Source organism: Pseudophryne corroboree, chromosome 4, assembly GCF_028390025.1.
Source record: "Pseudophryne corroboree isolate aPseCor3 chromosome 4, aPseCor3.hap2, whole genome shotgun sequence".
Lineage (NCBI taxonomy): Eukaryota > Metazoa > Chordata > Amphibia > Anura > Myobatrachidae > Pseudophryne > Pseudophryne corroboree.
In genome coordinates, this window is record NC_086447.1 from 93846724 (window position 1) to 93870303 (window position 23580).

Consider the following 23580-nt stretch of genomic DNA (forward strand, 5'->3'; position numbering starts at 1 on the left):
CATGTTTTATTCTCACCGCCCTAATGATACACCCCCCAGTAGAGATTTCCTCCGCTTATCTTGTATGATGGCACTGCAGACCCTCCAAAACCAGCATTGCAGACTGCAGCTGAGAGGAGATTTAATAAACTCAGAAAGAGGATCTGTCCCATTGAGCCACATCATAATACCCCAACAGCTCAAGAAAGATGAGTGATCCCTATACATTGCAGCATTGCACTTGCGTTGTCTCTTGAAGTAAATGAATAAGGTGGAGCCAGCGAACGTCTGATGATTTATTTTTTTAGTCATATTTTATTATTTTTTTCCTCATCTTTGTTATGTGTTTTCCACAGCCGATTTTCCTGAATGAGGTGCTGGTGAAATTGCCAAGTGACCCATCCAGTGATGAGCCTGTGTTCCACATCTCCCATATTGACCGAGTGTACACTTTAAGGACAGATAACATAAACGAGAGGTGAATTTCATGTTACCGAAGTATCTGTGCGTCATCCCTCCATCTGTGTGGAGGCAGCAGGAAGCCACAGACTGAGAGTTATATAGTGGAAGAAGCAGAGTCCGCAGCAGCACAGAGTATATCAGGAGATGAGTGACAGTGAGGACAGGGCTGCATGTGACAGGGCAGAGACATGATGTGAGGAGGGGAATGAAGGCAGCAGGAAGCCACAGACTGAGAGTTATATAGTGGAAGGAGCAGAGTCCCCAGCAGCACAGAGTATATCAGGAGATGAGTGACAGTGAGGACAGGGCTGCATGTGACAGGGCAGAGACATGATGTGAGGAGGGGAATGGAGGCAGCAGGAAGCCACAGACTGAGAGTTATATAGTGGAAGGAGCAGAGTCCCCAGCAGCACAGAGTATATCAGGAGATGAGTGACAGTGAGGACAGGGCTGCATGTGACAGGGCAGAGACATGATGTGAGGAGGGGAATGGAGGCAGCAGGAAGCCACAGACTGAGAGTTATATAGTGGAAGAAGCAGAGTCCGCAGCAGCACAGAGTATATCAGGAGATGAGTGACCGTGAGGACAGGGCTGCATGTGACAGGGCAGAGACATGATGTGAGGAGGGGAATGAAGGCAGCAGGAAGCCACAGACTGAGAGTTATATAGTGGAAGAAGCAGAGTCCGCAGCAGCACAGAGTATATCAGGAGATGAGTGACCGTGAGGACAGGGCTGCATGTGACAGGGCAGAGACATGATGTGAGGAGGGGAATGAAGGCAGCAGGAATCCACAGACTGAGAGTTATATAGTGGAAGAAGCAGAGTCCGCAGCAGCACAGAGTATATCAGGAGATGAGTGATAGTGAGGACAGGGCTGCTTGTGACAGGGCAGAGACATGATGTGAGGAGGGGAATGAAGGCAGCAGGAAGCCACAGACTGAGAGTTATATAGTGGAAGAAGCAGAGTCCGCAGCAGCACAGAGTATATCAGGAGATGAGTGACCGTGAGGACAGGGCTGCATGTGACAGGGCAGAGACATGATGTGAGGAGGGGAATGAAGGCAGCAGGAAGCCACAGACTGAGAGTTATATAGTGGAAGAAGCAGAGTCCGCAGCAGCACAGAGTATATCGGGAGATGAGTGACAGGGAGGACAGGGCTGCATGTGACGGGGACGGGGACAGTGACATGATGTGAGGAGGGTAATGGAGGCAGCAGGAAGCCACAGACTGAGAGTTATATAGTGGAAGGAGCAGAGTCCCCAGCAGCACAGAGTATATCAGGAGATGAGTGACAGTGAGGACAGGGCTGCATGTGACAGGGCAGAGACATGATGTGAGGAGGGGAAGGGAGGCAGCAGGAAGCCACAGACTGAGAGTTATATAGTGGAAGGAGCAGAGTCCCCAGCAGCACAGAGTATATCAGGAGATGAGTGACAGTGAGGACAGGGCTGCATGTGACAGGGGCAGTGACATGATGTGAGGAGGGTAATGGAGGCAGCAGGAAGCCACAGACTGAGAGTTATATAGTGGAAGAAGCAGAGTCCGCAGCAGCACAGAGTATATCAGGAGATGAGTGACAGTGAGGACAGGGCTGCATGTGACAGGGGCAGAGACATGATGTGAGGAGGGGAATGGAGGCAGCAGGAAGCCACAGACTGAGAGTTATATAGTGGAAGAAGCAGAGTCCGCAGCAGCACAGAGTATATCAGGAGATGAGTGACAGTGAGGACAGGGCTGCATGTGACAGGGCAGAGACATGATGTGAGGAGGGGAATGGAGGCAGCAGGAAGCCACAGACTGAGAGTTATATAGTGGAAGGAGCAGAGTCCCCAGCAGCACAGAGTATATCAGGAGATGAGTGACAGTGAGGACAGGGCTGCATGTGACAGGGCAGAGACATGATGTGAGGAGGGGAATGGAGGCAGCAGGAAGCCACAGACTGAGAGTTATATAGTGGAAGGAGCAGAGTCCCCAGCAGCACAGAGTATATCAGGAGATGAGTGACAGTGAGGACAGGGCTGCATGTGACAGGGCAGAGACATGATGTGAGGAGGGGAATGGAGGCAGCAGGAAGCCACAGACTGAGAGTTATATAGTGGAAGAAGCAGAGTCCGCAGCAGCACAGAGTATATCAGGAGATGAGTGACCGTGAGGACAGGGCTGCATGTGACAGGGCAGAGACATGATGTGAGGAGGGGAATGAAGGCAGCAGGAAGCCACAGACTGAGAGTTATATAGTGGAAGAAGCAGAGTCCGCAGCAGCACAGAGTATATCAGGAGATGAGTGACCGTGAGGACAGGGCTGCATGTGACAGGGCAGAGACATGATGTGAGGAGGGGAATGAAGGCAGCAGGAATCCACAGACTGAGAGTTATATAGTGGAAGAAGCAGAGTCCGCAGCAGCACAGAGTATATCAGGAGATGAGTGATAGTGAGGACAGGGCTGCTTGTGACAGGGCAGAGACATGATGTGAGGAGGGGAATGAAGGCAGCAGGAAGCCACAGACTGAGAGTTATATAGTGGAAGAAGCAGAGTCCGCAGCAGCACAGAGTATATCAGGAGATGAGTGACCGTGAGGACAGGGCTGCATGTGACAGGGCAGAGACATGATGTGAGGAGGGGAATGAAGGCAGCAGGAAGCCACAGACTGAGAGTTATATAGTGGAAGAAGCAGAGTCCGCAGCAGCACAGAGTATATCAGGAGATGAGTGACAGTGAGGACAGGGCTGCATGTGACAGGGGCAGAGACATGATGTGAGGAGGGGAATGGAGGCAGCAGGAAGCCACAGACTGAGAGTTATATAGTGGAAGAAGCAGAGTCCGCAGCAGCACAGAGTATATCAGGAGATGAGTGACAGTGAGGACAGGGCTGCATGTGACAGGGGCTATGACATGATGTGAGAAGGGGAATGGAGGCAGCAGGAAGCCACAGACTGAGAGTTATATAGTGGAAGGAGCAGAGTCCCCAGCAGCACAGAGTATATCAGGAGATGAGTGATAGTGAGGACAGGGCTGCATGTGACAGGGACAGTGACATGATGTGAGGAGGGGAATGGAGGCAGCAGGAAGCCACAGACTGAGAGTTATATAGTGGAAGAAGCAGAGTCCGCAGCAGCACAGAGTATATCAGGAGATGAGTGACAGTGAGGACAGGGCTGCATGTGACAGGGGCAGAGACATGATGTGAGGAGGGGAATGGAGGCAGCAGGAAGCCACAGACTGAGAGTTATATAGTGGAAGAAGCAGAGTCCGCAGCAGCACAAAGTATATCAGGAGATGAGTGACAGTGAGGACAGGGCTGCATGTGACAGGGGCTGTGACATGATGTGAGAAGGGGAATGGAGGCAGCAGGAAGCCACAGACTGAGAGTTATATAGTGGAAGGAGCAGAGTCCCCAGCAGCACAGAGTATATCAGGAGATGAGTGATAGTGAGGACAGGGCTGCATGTGACAGGGACAGTGACATGATGTGAGGAGGGGAATGGAGGCAGCAGGAAGCCACAGACTGAGAGTTATATAGTGGAAGGAGCAGAGTCCCCAGCAGCACAGAGTATATCAGGAGATGAGTGATAGTGAGGACAGGGCTGCAATCAGACAGGGACAGTGACATGATGTGAGGAGGGGAATGTAGGCAGCAGGAAGCCAAATACAGACTTATATAATGGAAGGAGCAGGGTCCCCAGCAGCACAGAGTATATCAGATAAGTTATGTGTTAGGGAGTACAGGCTGCATGTGACAGGAGCAGGTATAGGATGTGAGGAGGGGAATGGAGGCAGCAGGAAGCCACAGACTGAAAGTTATATAGTGGAGCAGGGTCCCCCAGCAGTACAGAGTATATCAGGAGATGAGTGATGTGTCAGTGAGGACAGGGCTGTGTGTGACAGGGGCAGTGACATGATGTTAGGAGGGGAATATAGGCAAAAGGCAGCCACAGACAGAGCATTATATAAGGATAGGAGCAGCACTTAGTAAGTCCATAGGTGACTGACAGATTGGTGTAGGAAAACCTTGGTGTCAGATGCACCTTTATATGAAATATCCAACTTGTTTCACCTTCCATTTGGGTGACTGACATGATGGATTTTGTCTGTTATCTTTAATAGAACTGCCTGGGTTCAAAAAATCAAATCTGCCTCAGAGAATTTCATTGACACTGAGAAGAAGAAGAGAGAGAAAGCTTATCAAGGTACACACATCAATCGTCTGGTAACAATATTGTCAAATAATAAAGAGAAATAAAAAGCCATAATGAAGCAGACTCAATTCCAAGTGACGTCCGGTTTGCCAAGTGCATCTGGAATTACGCTATGGCAACATCGCTCACTTTTTTACAAACCCCTATATTCATGTGGTGCCACCATTATAAGCGTCCCAGCGCTGTTTTGACTTAACATCGCTTGTAGTTGAATTGGCCCCAATGATTCATTCACATTTACCACATAAAAAGACAGATAAGAGAGGAAAATTGTACCCAGAATAACATTTTGCGAAATTATATGTAATTTGGGTAAGTGCTTCGCTGATTACACCATGCATTTTTTATGGTAATATATATATATATCACCAGCATATTGTGTTGCACCTTACAGTTGGGACCAATACAGTAATAAAACAAGGCTGGCTTTTAGCAGACAGACAGAGAAGAGGAACCTGAGGATATGTGAAGATTACGGCTATATACTGCATTTTGTTCCAGCCAGATTGAAGGAAGTTCTTGGTGGGATATAGCAATGTTGGCCTGTAGTCTTAGTTTGTTAGAGTGTAGAAACAGAACCAGAGCCATCTTTGAATCGGTGTATACGCAGGGGCCCCTGCCTTGTGCTATCGGCGGGTGTGATGTCTGGGGGGGGGGGGGGTTTAGGGTGCTGTCTGTGGATGACAGCAAATGAGTGGGGGGGGGGTTTATCAGTCATGTGCCCTTACAATCCTGGAGCCCTCGGGCAACTGCTCATTAAGCCCAATGGAAGGGATGGCGCTGAACAGGACATATGTAAGGTTTTTTTTTTTAACTGTGTAGCAGGTGGTATATGTGAATTTTATAAGCTTGTCTGGATAGGTGAATTTTCAGGGAACACCTGAAGGTTTGAGGGCCAGAGGAACGGCCTCTTTTTACGCAATAAAGGGCGGGCAGTTAACAGAGTAGGTGTAGACCATACAAAGTCCCGTAACTGGGTATGGGAGCAGGTAATAAGGGTGGATATTAGCTTTTTGTGTAGAGACATTTCCTGCTGCAGTCTTATGGATAGCGTTCAATGTTAGCAGAAACATTTATTTTGGGTTTGATAAAGTACAGACATTCAGTGTAGGGCATGACAGAGCGGAGCAGCAGCTGTGACCGAACATTTAGGAGGACATGCAGCAAGCCTTCTAAAGATTGGAGAAGTTGCCCATGGAACCCATCTTCTACCTATGAGTTTATAGAATCTACTTGATAAATGCTAGCTTTAAGCTGAGCAGTTGCTATGGGTAACTTCTAGGGGCAAGATATCTGAGAGATGGGATTGTAATTTGAGGAAGCCTTTTGGGTCACTTTTTTTTTGTTTTTTAAGGATAGGAGTCATCACTGCATGCTTGTATAATGGTGAAGGCACCAGTAAAGAGAGAGGTTATCGATGTTTGTTAAATTGGAATAAAGCACAGGAGACAGGGATGAATGGTTTAGTGAGGGTATAGAAGCAACTGGAGAGATTGTATATTAGTAAATTAAAAAGAGAGTAGATAATTCTTCATTTGTGGATGAAGTGCCAGAGAGCGGAAAGAGCTGGCTGAGGATACATGTGCCAGAGGGCGGAAAGAGCTGGCTGAGGATACCATGTGCCTGAGGGTGGAAGGAGCTGGCTGAGGATACATGTGCCTGAGGGTGGAAGGAGCTGGCTGAGGATACATGTGCCTGAGGGTGGAAGGAGCAGGCTGAGGATACATGTGCCTGAGGGTGGAAGGAGCAGGCTGAGGATACATGTGCCTGAGGGTGGAAGGAGCTGGCTGAGGATACATGTGCCAGAGGGTGGAAAGAGTTGGCTGAGGATAAATTTGCCAGAGGGTGGAAGGAGCTGGCTGAGGACACGTGCCAGAGGGTGGAAGTAGCTGGCCGAGGATACATGTGCCAGAGGGTGGAAGGAGCTGGCTGAGGATACATGTGCCAGAGGGTGGAAGTACTGTAGCTGGCTGAGGATACATGTGCCAGAGGGTGAAAAGAGCTGGCTGAGGATACATGTGCCAGAGGGTGGAAGGAGCTGGCTGAGGACACATGTGCCAGAGGGTGGAAAGAGCTGGCTGAGGATGCATGTGCCAGAGGGTGGAAGGAGCTGGCCGAGGATACATGTGCCAGAGGGTGGAAGGAGCTGGCTGAGGATACATGTGCCAGAGGGTGGAAGGAGCTGGCCAAGGATACATGTGCCAGAGGGTGGAAGGAGCTGGCTGAGGATACATGTGCCAGAGGGTGGAAGTACTGTAGCTGGCTGAGGATACATGTGCCAGAGGGTGGAAGGAGCTGGCTGAGGATACATGTGCCAGAGGGTGGAAGGAGCTGGCTGAGGATACATGTGCCAGAGGGTGGAAGGAGCTGGCCAAGGATACATGTGCCAGAGGGTGGAAGGAGCTGGCTGAGGATACATGTGCCAGAGGGTGGAAGTACTGTAGCTGGCTGAGGATACATGTGCCAGAGGGTGGAAGGAGCTGGCTGAGGATACATGTGCCAGAGGGTGGAAGGAGCTGGTTGAGGATACATGTGCCAGGGGGTGGAAGGAGCTGGCTGAGTATCCTTGTGCCAGAGGGTGGAAGGAACTGGCTGAGGACGCATGTGCCAGGGGGTGGAAGGAGCTGGCTGAGGATACATGTGCCAGAGGGTGGAAGGATCTGGCTGAAGTTACCTTTTCATGTAAATTATGGTAAATCTTGGTCAAATCCTATGAAGCAAGATCTCAGGAACTGTTGGTAGTTGGTGGGATTGGAGTGAGAGGATTGAGAAGAGATCTTAGTGTATTAAAAATATGTTTGTGGTTAGAAGCCTGAGCAGAGATGAGAGATTAGGAGCATGTTTAGTAGCATCCAGTGCATTCTGATCGGAATGTTATGTGTATGTATGTATGTGCTGTATGTGTGAGATGTAGGACGATGACATTCTTCTTTACAAGGGAGTCTGAAGTCTACATAGAGCGTGAAGAGTATTTGGAGCCACTTCATCAAGGGCTAATAACAGCGTTTAGTTAATTAAAATATAATCTAATAATATCGGTGGGTTTTATTACAGTGTTGTATCATTTATAAAGTATTTTTACCTGCCTTTGTATATGCAGCGAGGTCTCAGAAGTCATCTGGAATTGGGCGTCTGATGGTGCAAGTCATCGAGGCAGCAGAACTAAAGGCTAGTAAACCCAATGGTAAGAGCGCTTCTTTCCCATTGCATGTGGAGCCAGCGAGGATACTGACAGGGCACCTTCTAACATTCACACAGTACATGGAAATACTGGAGTTGTTCCTTTGGTTTGCATACAGGAAGCCCTGTGCATATAGGAAAAAAATCTCAAGTAGTAGAATATTGCTGAATTTGTCTCCGTATCCCAATTTGCATAGAATGGAATTGACACACAAATATTTCTAAACCTAAAATATAAGATGTCTTCTAGAAAAGAGCTACTAATATAATTCACAAATATGTAAACATCCCTGATGAAAGATTTGTAAGTAAAACTTAAACGTTGGTACATGACAGTCTTAGATGAGCGCCTGCTTCTGGCCAGGGTGGTGTACTTTTATTTTAGGAACAATTACTTGTTTGAGTCCTTATATATTTGTGAATGTTATTAATGGTTCTTTTATAAGCCAATTTGGATTTTGGGGGTAGTGGCCCTTTAAGAAGCTCCTCACAGAGTAGGGAGTAGACAGATATGTAAGAATCCAATAAAAACATCAATTTCCTCCTCGAATGATTGATTATTGAGGATTCCCAATATGTTGGCGGTTTCCCAGCTTAATATGAGGTGGTCCATTGGATATTTAGAAAATACGGGCAGGATAAGACTGCTGTAGTAAGGCCATGTAATCTACTGTATGGGGCTTATGCAATGCGTTTCTCATGCAGGGAAGAGTAACCCATACTGTGAAGTAAGCATGGGCTCCCAGAGCTACACAAGCCGGGTAATGACTGACACGCTAAGCCCAAAGTGGAATTTCAACTGCCAATTCTTCCTGAAGGACATGTACCAAGACGTGCTTTGTATCACTATGTTTGATCGAGACCAGTTTTCTCCTGACGGTGAGTCCATATTGCCAATGCTTTCTCATTATGAAACGGTTCAGGAACCAGCCAGTGCTGGAGATCCATCCCTGTTATGGCTCCCTCAGCATTTATAGAAGCTTGCTACCAGAGATACTCACTGCTGATAACTTGTTGAACCCAGAGGTCCTATGGGATGGATGCCCACTGAAGTTCTTGTGTGGGAGAGGTTACAAATAACCCAAATACTTAATTCAACATGGAAGAATATTTTCAGTATAATTTAAATCTAATGTTTTAAATTTTATTTCTTTTTTCAGACTTTCTTGGCCGAACGGAAGTCCCAGTGGCGAAAATTAGGACTGAACAAGAGAGCAAGGGTCCATCCACCAAACGTTTACTGCTACACGAAGTGCCAACGGGGGAGGTGTGGGTTCGGTTTGACCTGCAGCTGTTCTAGCTGGGGACACAGCACACAGCATGTGGCTGGATTTTATCTGTGTGCACTTAGGCCCTCGTGTCCGGCATTCACTCCAGACTTCACAGTCCCAAGTCCACTGACATCACACAACCGGGGCGCTAGGTCTCCTGCTGACTATCTATGCAAGCCCAGGTTCCCCGGTTACTGTGCCTTTAACCAAGCGAAACCGCAGTGCTTTTGTTTTGCGACTATTTTAAGGTTATTTTAACAATTAAATTTTCCAGCCAGGTGATAAGAAAGGCATGTTCTGCGGGTATATTTCGGATCTGAGAATGTTTTTGTCAGTACCTATGGCATATCCATCAAACATGGTGTCATGTTATTAAAGGGATTTCGAAGAGCCTAAACCACTTCCCCATGGGAAAATGTAATCATTTATGACCTAACTTCATTGGAATTTTAGAGTTGTTTTTTTTTGTATTATATTGCTAAAAAAAAAAAAAGAAGAAAAAAATATATATATAGATCTATAAAACATTTTATGAACGTTGGACACAAAGACACTGTGATTTGTAAATGCTTATTGTGTAATAAGGAGGTAATTCAGGGAATTTATTTTAATTCAGTAGGAATAAGAGAGATGGTAAGGAAATAGAAGTATATATTGATATTGACGTATACATTTATATATTGCCAAGCAAACACACTGTCAGGGTTTTTTTTTTTTTATATTTGATATGAATACATTTTTCCAAAATAATTCTACAAATAAGTTGTTACCCTTGAAGGCACACTGACATTTTTTTTTTCAATTTGTTAATATGGGCATCTGCTACCGTTCCGGATCACAGGAGGTATGTATTCAGGAGGTTATACCGCATAGCCTATCCCTTGAGGGTTCTCAGTCTCCCCTGTTTCTGTCATTGGAGATTACATATCACGTCACCCATACACACAGGAATATAGGTGTCAGTGCAGTTTGGAATCCACCAGGAAACGTACACAGGGCAACATTGATAATGACCATATACGATATGCATGTATTTACTCCTTTTTGTACTTTTTATTAACTGGCCCAATTAGGTAACAAACGGTAAAATAGAATGCTACTGTGCCGTTATACGCATTTGCTGCTGTGTGACTGTCACTGTCATCCAGTAGTAATTTAACTTGCAAGTCGGGATGTGGAAGCCTGGTCATCTTCTAGAGCAGGTGCGACAAGCTGTGGTGGAACCACAAGTACCAGCATTAAGCTTGAACAGAACTGGGGAGAGCCACCAGTGGCCTAAGCCTGTTCTAGAGTAAGCTCTAGCAGTTCTGATGAGATACTTGAATAATGTGACGATGAGCACCCTATATCTCTTACAGCATGCATGGCCATGTCTGATTTAATGCATGGGTATTCCCTGACCGCACCTTAATACAAACCGGATGTTTTGCTGTATGCATTAACTTGTCATTATTGCGTTGTGCAGCAGGAGTGTGTGACTGTGCAGCCTTGTCAGGTGATGTTGCACTGCATGATGAGAGATGTAGACAGAGGTCCTGGTTAAACTTGGCTGTACCTATAATGCAGACAATTTCTGGAATTCAGGTCACTAATTCAGGGTCCTCCTTGTTACCTGGCTTGTAACACATGCAGCAGATGTCCTGATATCTTGTATTTCTCTCCTGTGTGTACTATGGACATTCAGGTGCTGCTGGTGCTAAATATTAAAGCATGACTCACTCTTGCTGATGGACAAAACAAGGGTAAAGTATAGTGGGGTCTATTCATGAAGCAGTGAAAAGAATGAAGTGAGCTTGTGGAGAAGTTGTCCATGGCAACTAATCAGCTGCTCTGTACAATTGTATAGTATGCAAATTATAAATGTTACTTCAATGCTGATTGGTTGCCATGGGCAACTTCTCCACTGGCTCACTTCTCCACACTTTTCACTGCTTCATAAATAGACCCCCTAGTGAGAATAATTTCTCATTCAGTGTATTTATTGCAATAAACTTTTTAACATTTTGGGGGGAATTCAAATGTTTGAAAAGTCGGTTGGGTGTCTGTATTTCCTGTGTATTAGATAGGAAAAAACAGACTCCCAACTGACCTTTCAAACATTTGAATCTCTCCCTTTTTTTGGTGTTTTTTTTTTCTTTCTTAATTTTAAAGTTTTATTAAACCAGGTAAATGTTATACAGCATTTAGTATCCTGTCAGCCACGTGCATTTCAGACATTCGGGAATTGTGCGTATTCTTCATCAACTACAGTACATATCATGGATTACATCCATGGCATACTATTACCTCTGTTTAGACAGTGGTGTGAGCTCTTATTTTTTTATTTGCACCTGCACATTGAGGGGCCACATTGCAGCCTGTCCAGAATGAATCTATGTAGCAGAACTTGTTTTACACATCAGCGGTCTCTTCCCTCCTCTTATCAAGACTCCTGCGTATGTGCGGTCTGCTGGCTACGCAGGTGTGGCGCCCACAGCACCTATAGAAATTGGGGCTGCAGCTGCTTTTGCAAATGGAGGGACCACAGCAGCTGTCAGAGATATCTGCTGCAGTCTTTCCATCATACATAATATATACGGAAGAGATTCAGCGAATATTTGGTGATAAATAGGCCCCTTTATCCTCCGTTACATAACCTTGTCCCCAGAATGGAATCTTGCTTCTGCAGCTCAGGGTACCACTAGTCACATGAAGGAATCACTTATGTAACTCCTATCTCATTGATTGACAAACATAGATGATTACTATGGTAATTGTGCCTAGGTAAAAGTTGTCACCGTGTGTAACCACAGACTCCTGTAGCATAGGAAGCATCTGTAGCTGCAGGGCATTACGTTGCGGCTTATCGCAGTGCAAAGCCCCAGCTATCTGCTTGTGTAAGGACACCGGGATACATATAATAAGCGGGAACCACCACTGTTCATGTGTAATAATCCGTTGTGCCTTTTAACATCAATTTATTAATAGTATTAAAAATGTTGATCTCCCTCCGATAGCTGTGTGACCATAGTCATTAATAGGTCTGTACTGTGCCACCGTTACACACTGCTCTCTCTGTGCCCAATATCAGTGAAACAGATACTGACAGTGTGTGTGACGAGTGAAAATACCATGACAAAGTCAGAAACGAGAGAGTAGAGTCTCATAGCAGGACTCTTGGGATTCTGTATGCAGTAACCGCAATGGGATCGCTTGGTCATCCCTTTCCCAGACACTTATTTCGCAAAGCGACCAGGAAGGTTGGCACAAGTTTCACCATTCCCCACATCTGGTCCACTGAACTTTCGTGGTCTCCTAGCTATTTGATTGGGCAGAAAGTTAGATTAGGATGGCCCCTTGTGCATTGAGAATCTTGCTTTGCCTGCTCCATGGGGCTCACCATGAATCCCATCATTAACCTTTGTCCCTTTATTCCTCTGTCTTCTTTTAGCCTTTTTGAAAGTTTTAGATTGCCAACAAACCTCCTCTCCAGATCCAAAGGGTAAATGCCATCAGGCCCTAGTTAAAGCCTTCAATAGTGATATCTTTCTTTAGAATAGGGAGATTGATATTTATTTGAAGCTGTGGTCCATAAGATAATATTTCAGCAGAATATGCCATATATACATTATTCTCAATCACGGGGGAAGGCATATCATGGGAATAACATTGTTCCATGGAATGAAACTGAGAATGATATCACTGTACGGACTGATACGGACATGTCTGACTGCTCTATTCTGAGAACGCATCTTATGCTGGACATACACTGTACAGTTATCTGGCAGAACATCTGGCAAACCTGGATGGTTGGAATGAAAATCTGGTAATGGATGAGAGCAAATGACAATCAGCCATTTGCTACCAAACACTGGAAAATGTCCAAAACCTGTTGTTCAGACAAATTAGTTAATTCCGTGATTTAGACAATTTATATGAACAACAGTTTTTTTCCCGTTTTCCAGTGTTTGGGAGCAAATGGTCTATTGTCATTTGCTCTCATCCATTACCAAATTTTAATTCCAACCAGCCAGGTTTGCCAGATGATCTGCCAGATAATTGTATAGTGTATGCCCAACTTAATATTTATCAGATTCTAGCCAATCAAACTCGTCAAATTGTTAAAGAAACTTTATTTTAATGAAATTGCAAGAAAATGTGTATATACTGTTTATTGATTTGCACTGTTTATAAACCAATATGTTGCCTAATATATGAAGTCTTAACTCACAGACAGGGTTATACAGTAGGCGGAACACAGTATTACTTTGTTTCTGGCCTGTGCCTGACCTGAATTAACACTGGTTTTAATCTTATTATATTTTTATTTTGACGGAATGTTTTGACTTTCATTTGAAGCTCAGGCAAAAGGTTTTGCATCGAGGTAACTGTTTATTTTACATGCTGTGACTTGTAATAATCTGCAATCCTACGTTTCAAATGTAAAATAATTTGTGCATAACTAGTTTATAGCTTATCTATACGTTTGTCCTGCACTTTGTTGTATTGATGCTAAAGTGTATATTAAATACAAAACTATGACTTGTGTGTCTTTATTTTCTTTTTTTGCACAAACATATTATTGTAGGGACCCTGATAAATTCCTCCCAGCATTTGCCGTCATGGCAAAATAATGCCGCTCATGATACACCGACAGCATATACATATATATATCTATACATATGTTGGCTTAGATAATCCACCTCACAATTCTCCACCCCTTGAATGAGCGGAGACTAGAAATCTTTGGCATAAAGCAATCTGCACATTTCATGATTCAGGAGTCTCCTCGTTCCCTCCAGATGATTTTTATGTTGTATTCCACTACAGAAGAGTTGTCCATCTAAATATCGATCCACCTGGCCTGTAAGACTGACTGAGTGTTGTGTACAGTCCTGAGCTCCAGAAAAAAAAACTGAGAGCCAAGTCTCTGATCTGGACCAAAGGCCCTGTTAAAAACTGAGAGCCAAGTCTCCGATCTGGACCAAAGGCCTTGTAAGGGGAGATGAATAACCGGTTGTACCCATCTCTGAAGACTTCCATCTGTTGTTGCTATCATCCAATTAATGGAAAAAGGATGACATTTGGTCAAGGTCTCTGTACATAGCCATCACCGTAGAGACAGGGAGAGTTTCTAGTGACAACATGATGAATAATGAAAGAGGAGATTAACCTCTCACATTAACTTAATACAGAGGAGAGCACAATGGGGGCATTTGTGAGATTCTGATGAGTCTACCCAATGTTTTAAATTGGCAATCATTTAAAAGGCAAAAACCAACCTTTGTGTAAAAGAACCATCTTGAAAGCTGCATATATACATGGCACTGTTGTAAGGGGGGGGTGGGGGTGAACACTCAGTCATGCACTCTGCTTGTCAATAGGCCTTTGTTTAGTGCTTAATTGTCCAGGCTTCCCTGCCTCTATTTGATCCTTGATAGCCTGCAGTTGTATCAAAATGCCCTTAATGAACTTTTCCATACATGTCCCAATAGCTGTTTAAAGATCTCATTATAGAGTCATAGGGGGAACTGCAACAACTGTAGATGAGGCTGCAATGAGATTTTACTTGATTGCATCACTCTTATACAGTACACAGATTCACAATGGAACCTCTACTATGCAACGCTTCAGCATAAATGTGCTTTATTTCAGATAAAGCAATTGGACTGAACAAGTAGAGCTAGAAATACATCACAATGGGAGAGGAACTCAGCGGTGACAGAGTAGGATCTTGGGGAATGTGCAGTGTCAGGTTTTCAAAACTGCTGATTGACCGATTTTCCAATTCTGGGTGATTCTAAAAATCCAACACTTAGTAAATACACTCCCTTGTCTTTAAACAGTTCAGTGTGCCAATAGGCAGGGAGCACCTCTCAATTTCTCTATTAAGATGCAATCTGAGTGATCATAATGATTAACACCAGGACGTTCCAGGTGCAAATAAAGGACAATAGTTGTTGGTATTGCTAGTACTCCTAAGGCAGTGTGCCATGCAGTAAAATGTTTATTAGACCTCACTGGAGCAAACAAATCGCTGGGATCTGAATCTACGTAAGACTGCAGTGCATAAAGGAATGTTCCACTTGCATTGTTCTTTACTTTTGCATGGTAGAGTCTTGTGTTGCAATTGTGTTGCAATTGGGTAACAATCAGGATTTGATAATAATGCACTTTTCTCAGATTAGAGCTCAAAGTGCTTGACATTTGCATTTAAGAACACAAAATACAAAATAAGCTTAGCATAAAAGAGAATTAAGCATTGTTTAGGAACTAAAGGGACATTAGTGAAATGCGTGAGTAAGCAGGTAAGTCTTGGGTCTGTTTTTGAAGGATTCTGTAGTAGAGGTGTTCCAAAGTATGCTGGGAAGCTAAAATCTTGACCCCCAGATGGCTTCAGGGAGATCCTAGGTACTGCCAATACCCCTTTCAGACTGACAAATATTTCCCAGGTTATTGCACATGAACGTGCATCAACCCGGGAATTTAATCAGTGTGAAAGGGTCCTGAAAGAATATCCCGGGTGGAGCGTCCCAGCATTTCATCCCAGGTCTCGACCTGGGTTGAATCTGGAATCGACCTGGGATGCGGTGCAGTGTGAATGGGCCCTACCCGGTATTCAGTACACGGGACTGTTAAAAGGCCTCTTATTGGTGCTTTCTTGGGCTCAGAAAAGATGATGTCATCATCCAGAGCCCGGGGAAGCGTCCTGGAAGCGGTGGAGACAGGCAATATGGCTACCTGGACTGATCAGGAGATCAGAGAGCTGCTCAGCATAAGGGGGGAGGAGGAAATAAAGAGACAGATAACAGGCACAGTGAAGGATGCTATTATTTATAAGAACATTCCAAAGCTGATTGAAGCCAGAGGAATTATCCGTACACAACAGCAAGTTGTTAATAAAATGAAGACTCTGAAAAAGCAGGCCTATTGTGACCTCATCTATGTGAGCCAGAAAAATGTCCATTTCTAATTACATACATATGTATTTGCAGGAATTTCCCGGGATCAGTGTAAATGGGACTGTCCTGGATCAATCCCAGGTCTAAGTGCAGTGTGAAAGGGGATATTCCCGGGTTGTGTCCCGGGATGCGTCCAGGAACACATTCCCAGGTTTGACCCGGCTCTGTCAGTCTGAAAGGGGTATAATCAGGGCCGGCGCCACCACTAGGCAGCTTTAGGCAGCTGCCTATGAGCGCCGGCCACTGGAGGGCGGCGCTGCACGCTGCCGATGAAAGAGTACTTAGGGGTCTATTCATGTAGAAAACGAAATCAGAATTGCTACTTATCACTATACATCGCATCGCTTCGATGCGATATATAGCCGTGATAAGTAGCAATTCATGTATACTTACCCTTCCGACGATGCGCTGCGGTGTCTGGGGCTCCCACGGTGACGTCTTCTCCGGCGGTCCCTCTCTGCGATGCGCGGGGTCCAGTGACGAGTCCCTTTGCGCATGCGCAGCTTGATGACCTCCTGGCAGGCCGCAGTGGTTGCTGGGAGGTCGGGGGGCGGAGCTAGCGCGAGGTGCAGAGCAGCGATCAGGGAAGCATTGAGCTTCCCTGACGTCTCCGCACCGCAGTTCAGGTTACGCCGTCCTCAGATGGCGAACCTGAACTCCATGGAGAAGCGGAAAACAGAGCTTTCCGCACCTACATGAATCGCACTCACCATACAAAGGTATGGTGATGCGATTCAGGCACAGAGCGGGGGTACCGCTGGAGAAGTCAGAGACTTCTCCACGGTAACCGGCTCTGTGAATTGCGGTAAGCAGAGAAAAGCCCTGTTTACCGCAAAACAGGGCTTTTCTCTGCTTCATGAATAGACCCCTTAGTGTATTGCCCTAGCTCAGCTGAGCTTCACAGCTGAGCAGAGTTGCTGCACCTTCCTCCCCCCTCCGCGATGATACCCTTCATATTCCCGACGAACACCATGTTACCAACCCTCTCCCCCGCAATTACATGCCGCCCGCCCGCTCACCCGCTCACGATTTCATGTCATGCCGCCCGCCCACGATTACCCGCCTTGTCCGCGATTACATCCCGCCCCCCTCTCCTGTATGTTACCCACCTCCCTCCTCCCCATGCTAGTAGCGGCAGGAGTGAGCAGGCAACGGAGGGCGGAAACTGTTCGCGGTGGAGCACATCAAGGAGCCGGAGGTGTTGCAGAGCCGACGGTGTGTGAGGCCGCGATCTGCACATGTCTGCCTCCGCTGCTGCTTCCTCCCCGGCGCTTCCAGGTCCCAGACTCCTTCTCGGCCTACAGGGGCAGTGACTGTTTAATACCCCCAGCCGGGTGAGTGGTGTGAAAGGGGTGGGGGATGCAATTGTTAGTATTACAGAGACTGGCCGTGTAACAGGGCCATTATGTCTGTCACATGTATAAGGGCATTTTATTAATGTGGGGCATATGTCTAGTAGTGGATGGCTGAAACAACCATTGAGGTCAGGCCACAAGCAGAAGTAGCGGGTGCACCACAGGTAGCAGCAGTGCTTGCACAATAGCTTCATGTTGTATTCTCATAGATCTTTAGCTTGGTCTAGTTGTGAGTGGCGCTGGGATTATCAGGGCAGTGCCACACTCACAACTAGACCAAGCTAAGGGTCTATGAGAATACAACATGAAGCTATAACGGTGTGCTCTACTTGGTGTAATGTATATAACGGTGTGCTCTACCTGGTGCTATGTGTATAACGGTGTGCTCTACCTGGTGCTATGTGTATAACGGTGTGCTCTACCTTGTGCAATGTGTATAACGGAGTGCTCTACCTGGTGCAATGTATATAACGGAGTGCTCTACCTGGTGCAATGTATATAACGGTGTGCTCTACCTGGTGCTATGTGTATAACGGAGTGCTCTACCTGGTGCAATGTATATAACGGTGTGCTCTACCTGGTGCAATGTATATAACGGAGTGCTCTACCTGGTGCAATGAATATAACGGTGTGCTCTACCTGGTGCTATGTGTATAACGGAGTGCTCTACCTGGTGCAATGTGTATAACGGTGTGCTCTACCTGGTGCAATGTGTATAACGGTGTGCTCTACCTGGTGCAATGTGTATAACGGAGTGCTCTACCTGGTGCAATGTGTATAACGGAGTGCTCTACCTGGTGCAATGTGTATAACGGAGTGCTCTACCTGGTGCAATGTGTATAACGGAGTGCTCTACCTGGTGCAATGTGTATAATGGAGTGCTCTACCTGGTGCAATGTGTATAACGGAGTGCTCTACCTGGTGCAATGTGTATAACGGAGTGCTCTACCTGGTGCAATGTGTATAACGGAGTGCTCTACCTGGTGCAATGTGTATAACGGAGTGCTCTACCTGGTGCAATGTGTATAACGGAGTGCTCTACCTGGTGCAATGTGTATAACGGAGTGCTCTACCTGGTGCAATGTGTATAACGGAGTGCTCTACCTGGTGCAATGTGTATAACGGAGTGCTCTACCTGGTGCAATGTGTATAACGGAGTGCTCTACCTGGTGCAATGTGTATAACGGAGTGCTCTACCTGGTGCAATGTGTATAACGGAGTGCTCTACCTGGTTTCAATGTGTATGATGGGTACTAGTGTGTGCTTTTGGTCGCTGGGGGGTTACGAGCAGGCTGAAATTTTGCCTAGGGTGACGGGAAACCTTGCACCGGCCCTGGGTATAATAGTCATTCATCTACAGATCACCGTAATCGAGAGAGGCAGTAAGGGATCAGAAGCTGCTTCAGGTACCTTAGCCCTGGTCATGTAGGGCTTTGAAAGTCAGTAAGCTATTCATGATATAGATTTGCCTTCTTACGAAACACTTACATTCCCCACCGGCAACATAAGAATCTACCCATCTATTTATTGGATACCAGCACAATCTACCACAAACACCTTCTACCTTATTGACCTACTAATCATGGAAGTATGCTGGCTGAGTCTGCACTTCATACAGTTATGTTAGCTGCCTGGTCAGGACCCCTCAGTTTAGAATATCCCGGGAGGGTTGGAGATATTCTCTCTGGAAACTTCCTCTTATGAAAGGTCATCAGTTCTCTCGTGCAAAGGTCAGGTGGGCATTTGGTGTCTGTCCAGGCTTTGAGATCCAGAGTTCCTTGGTTACATGATCCTCTCACTCTCCGCCTGTAACACATCAGAGGGAACAAAAGAATTCTCAAGTCCAGTTACACCAAGAAAAGGAGAAAGTAGGAAAAAGTGCCTGGGCTGTCGAAGATACACAGCCACACCCCCTCTAAGGAAATGTAGACATGCCCCTTTCTGTGGGTGGTGCAACATAGAAGAAGGTCCCGGCATTTCCAGTGGATCATAGCCACATCTAACTATGGGGGTAATTCCAAGTTGATCGCAGCAGGATTTTTGATAGCAACTGGGCAAAACCATGTGCACTGCAGGTGAGGCAGATATAACATGTGCAGAAAGAGTTAGATTTGGGTGGGTTATATTGTTTCTGTGCAGGGTAAATACTGGCTGCTTTATTTTTACACTGCAAATTAGATGCAGATTGAACATACCACACCCAAATCTAACTCTCTCTGCACATGTTATATCTGCCTCCCCTGCAGTGCACATGGTTTTGCCCAGTTGCTATCAAAAATCCTGCAGCGATCAACTTGGAATTACCCCCTATGTTTGGCCATAACCCCTGGCGCCAAGGTCCAACAAATCTCCCAGTGGCCCTAATTAAGCCTAAAGAGTTAGAATCATCTAAATCAATGGATCCATTTTGTTGGTCAGCAATGCGATATTATGGTTTAGGAAATATTTTGGGGCACAAACTAGGTCCCTAAAACCTATAACGAGAGTAAAAACTTGCTGAAGGCTACGCCCAAGCTCAATGCCATCTGCTGCTTATGTTAGTCAGGCCACTATCATCCTTCATTATAGTTATGAACAGAGCCGGCCCTAGGTATAGGCAAACTAGGCAATTGCCTAGGGCATCTGGTATGCCTAGGGGCATCAGCAGCTTCTGCTGATTAAAATGATATGCAGCATGCCTATATTCTGTGTGTAGCATTTCGTATGCAGATACAGCCACAGTCGCACACAGTATATAGGCATGCTGCATATCATTTTAATCAGCAGAAGCTGCTTGTGTATCCTAGCCACATAGCAATGCAAATAAGATGCATTTTCATAAAAAATAGGCACCCAATGTTAGCAGAGCTGCCAGTTGACTCATGCTGGGAACTACATGTGTCATTATGTGTATAAGGGCATTAATAATGTGTAACATATGTGTAAGGGGCACTATGTATGTCATTATGTGTATAAGGGCACTAATAATGTGCGGCATATGTGTTAGGACAAATGTGCACACTGTTCTTATTTAAATTACAGGGGGTAGGAAAAAAAAAAAAGGACTGCTATGGGTGGGGGGGTGATGGTGCTGGGAAAGGGGTGCAGGGTCAGAGGCGGAACTAGCGGTGGTGCTAGGGGGCACCAGCCAAAATCTTGCCTAGGGCATCATATTGGTTAGGGCCGGCTCTGGTTATGAATCTTTTCCTGCTGCAATATAATAGAGAATAAATGAAGTATACAATCTGTGACACGCACGTCTGATATTGTCTTCCTGTGTAATTATGACCCATATTTGGAGTTAGTTAAGGCAGTATTAAACTGTGGCTTGGTAGTTATGAATGCAAAATAAAGTAATGAATTGTCATATACACAAGGATTATATCGCGGCAGCCCGACAAATGGTGGTACTCCCAACTGTAAATCTGGCCTATCAGTAGAACTCCTTGGATTTTATTAGGGGCAGGGGCGCTAAGAAGATCAAATACCTGCTTTTGTTGGGTTGGCATTTTGTAACACTAAAAGAAACGTACTGTTTTGCAAATGCAGATAAATTCAATTCAGGTTTATATAAGTGGGAACATACAAAACAGAACACACAGGGTTCCGAAAACTGGCCCATTGCCACTATGCTAGTAACCAGTGGCTGATCTTACCTATGGGCTGAGAGGAAGGGAGCCAGTTGGTGTCTGTGACTGCACTGGTTACACACTGACTGGCAGTGATGACTTCTATTAGAAGTCCTACCTGCCAGTACAAGCAGTCTCATTGGGAGGTGTCCTCCCTCCGTGACTGCCGGACTGAGATGCAGTCGTCTGGTAGCGATCGGCACAAGCCGTAGTACTGGTCATAGTGACACTAGAAACAAGGACATTCTATTGTATGTTTCTCTGACGTCCTAGTGGATGCTGGGAACTTCGTAAGGACCATGGGGAATAGTGGCTCCGCAGGAGACTGGGCACAACTAAAAGAAAGCTTTTAGACTACCTGGTGTGCACTGGCTCCTCCCACTATGACCCTCCTCCAAGCCTCAGTTGGATTTGTGTGCCCGGCCGAGCTGGATGCACACTAGGGGCTCTCCTGAGCTCCTAGAAAGAAAGTTTATTTTAGGTTTTTTATTTTACAGTGAGACCTGCTGGCAACAGGCTCACTGCATCGAGGGACTAAGGGGAGAAGAAGCGAACCTACCTGCTTGCAGCTAGCTTGGGCTTCTTAGGCTACTGGACACCATTAGCTCCAGAGGGATCGACCGCATGGAACTGGCCTTGGTGTTCGTTCCCGGAGCCGCGCCGCCGTCCCCCTTACAGAGCCAGAAGCAAGAAGAGGTCCGGAAAATCGGCGGCAGAAGACATCAGTCTTCACCAAGGTAGCGCACAGCACTGCAGCTGTGCGCCATTGCTCCTCATGCACACTTCACACTCCGGTCACTGAGGGTGCAGGGCGCTGGGGGGGGGCGCCCTGAGCAGCAATAAAAACACCTTGGCTGGCAAATATATCACAATATATAGCCCCAGAGGCTATATATGTGATAAATACCCCTGCCAGAATCCATAAAAAAGCGGGAGAAAAGTCAGCAAAAAGGGGGCGGGGCTATCTCCCTCAGCACACTGGCGCCATTTTCTCTTCACAGTGCAGCTGGAAGACAGCTCCCCAGGCTCTCCCCTGTAGTTTGCAAGGCTCAACGGGTTAAAAAGAGAGGGGGGGCACTAAATTTAGGTGCAATATTGTATATACAAGCAGCTATTGGGAAAAATTCACTCAATATAGTGTTAATCCCTAAATTATATAGCGCTCTGGTGTGTGCTGGCATACTCTCTCTCTGTCTCCCCAAAGGGCTGTGTGGGGTCCTGTCCTCAGTCAGAGCATTCCCTGTGTGTGTGCGGTGTGTCGGTACGGCTGTGTCGACACGTTTGATGAGGAGGCTTATGTGATGGCAGAGCAGATGCCGATAAATGTGATGTCGCCCCCTGTGGGGCCGACACCAGAGTGGATGGATAGGTGGAAGGTATAAACCGACAGTGTCAACTCCTTACATAAAAGGCTGGATGACGTAACAGCTATGGGACAGCCGGCTTCTCAGCCCGCGCCTGCCCAGGCGTCTCAAAGGCCATCAGGGGCTCAAAAACGCCCGCTCCCTCAGATGGCAGACACAGATGTCGACACGGAGTCTGACTCCAGTGTCGACGAGGTTGAGACATATACACAATCCACTAGGAACATCCGTTACATGATCCCGGCAATAAAAAATGTGTTACACATTTCTGACATTAACCCAAGTACCACTAAAAAAGGATTTTATGTTTGGGGAGAAAAAGCAGGCAGTGTTTTGTTCCCCCATCAAATGAGTGAATGAAGTGTGAAAAAGCGTGGGTTCCCTCGATAAGAAACTGGTAATTTCTAAAAAGTTACTGATGGCGTACCCTTTCCCGCCAGAGGATAAGTTACGCTGGGAGATATCCCCTAGGGTGGATAAGGCGCTCACACGTTTGTCAAAAAAGGTGGCACTGCCGTCTTAGGATACGGCCACTTTGAAGGTACCTGCTGATAAAAAGCAGGAGGCTATCCTGAAGTCTGTATTTACACACTCAGGTACTAGACTGAGACCTGCAGATAGTGCTGCTGCAGCGTGGTCTGTAACCCTGTCAAACAGGGATACTATTTTGCGAACATAAGACGTCGTCTTATATATGAGGGATGCACAGAGGGATATTTTGCCGGCTGGCATCCAGAATTAATGCAATGTCCATTCTGTCAGGAGGGTATTAGAGACCCGACACTGGACAGGTGATGCTGACTTTAAAAGGCACATAGAGCCTTATAAAGGTGAGGAATTGTTTGGGGATGGTCTCTGGGACCTCGTATCCACAGCAACAGCTGGGAAGAAAATTTTTTACCTCAGGTTTCCTAACAGCCTAAGAAAGCACTGTATTATCAGGTACAGTCCTTTCGGCTTCAGAAAAGCAAGCGGGTCAAAGGCGCTTCCTTTCTGCACAGAGACGAGGGAAGAGGGAAAAAGCTGCACCAGTCAGCCAGTTCCCAGAATCAAAATTCTTCCCCCGCTTCCTCTGAGTCCACCGCATGACGCGGGGGCTCCACAGGCGTAGCCAGGTACGGTGGTGGGCCGCCTCAAAAATGTCAACGATCAGTGGGCTCGCTCACAGGTGGATCCCTGGATCCTTCAAGTAGTATCTCAGGGGTACAAGCTGGAATTC

General features: G+C 46.2%; 2 protein-coding genes across 9 annotated transcripts in view; one reads left to right on the top strand and one right to left on the bottom strand.

The window, feature by feature from the left end:
• ITSN2 (intersectin 2) overlaps positions 1-13614 on the top strand; it is a 398370-nt gene extending 384756 nt beyond the window's left edge. For all 6 annotated transcript variants that reach the window (XM_063915271.1, XM_063915270.1, XM_063915272.1 and 3 more), the window contains 5 exons: positions 336-457; positions 4551-4633; positions 7743-7826; positions 8528-8701; positions 8983-13614. In XM_063915271.1, the coding sequence (XP_063771341.1) occupies positions 336-457; positions 4551-4633; positions 7743-7826; positions 8528-8701; positions 8983-9122 (603 nt within the window). In that variant the 3' untranslated portion in view covers positions 9123-13614. The remainder of the gene's footprint in view (positions 1-335; positions 458-4550; positions 4634-7742; positions 7827-8527; positions 8702-8982) is intronic.
• A 5280-nt stretch (positions 13615-18894) lies between these two features.
• The window catches only part of FAM228B (family with sequence similarity 228 member B), an 80195-nt gene continuing 75509 nt past the window's right edge, over positions 18895-23580 (bottom strand). For all 3 annotated transcript variants that reach the window (XM_063915279.1, XM_063915280.1, XM_063915278.1), the window contains one exon: positions 18895-19195. In XM_063915279.1, coding sequence (XP_063771349.1) covers positions 19000-19195 — 196 coding nt within the window. In that variant the 3' untranslated portion in view covers positions 18895-18999. The remainder of the gene's footprint in view (positions 19196-23580) is intronic.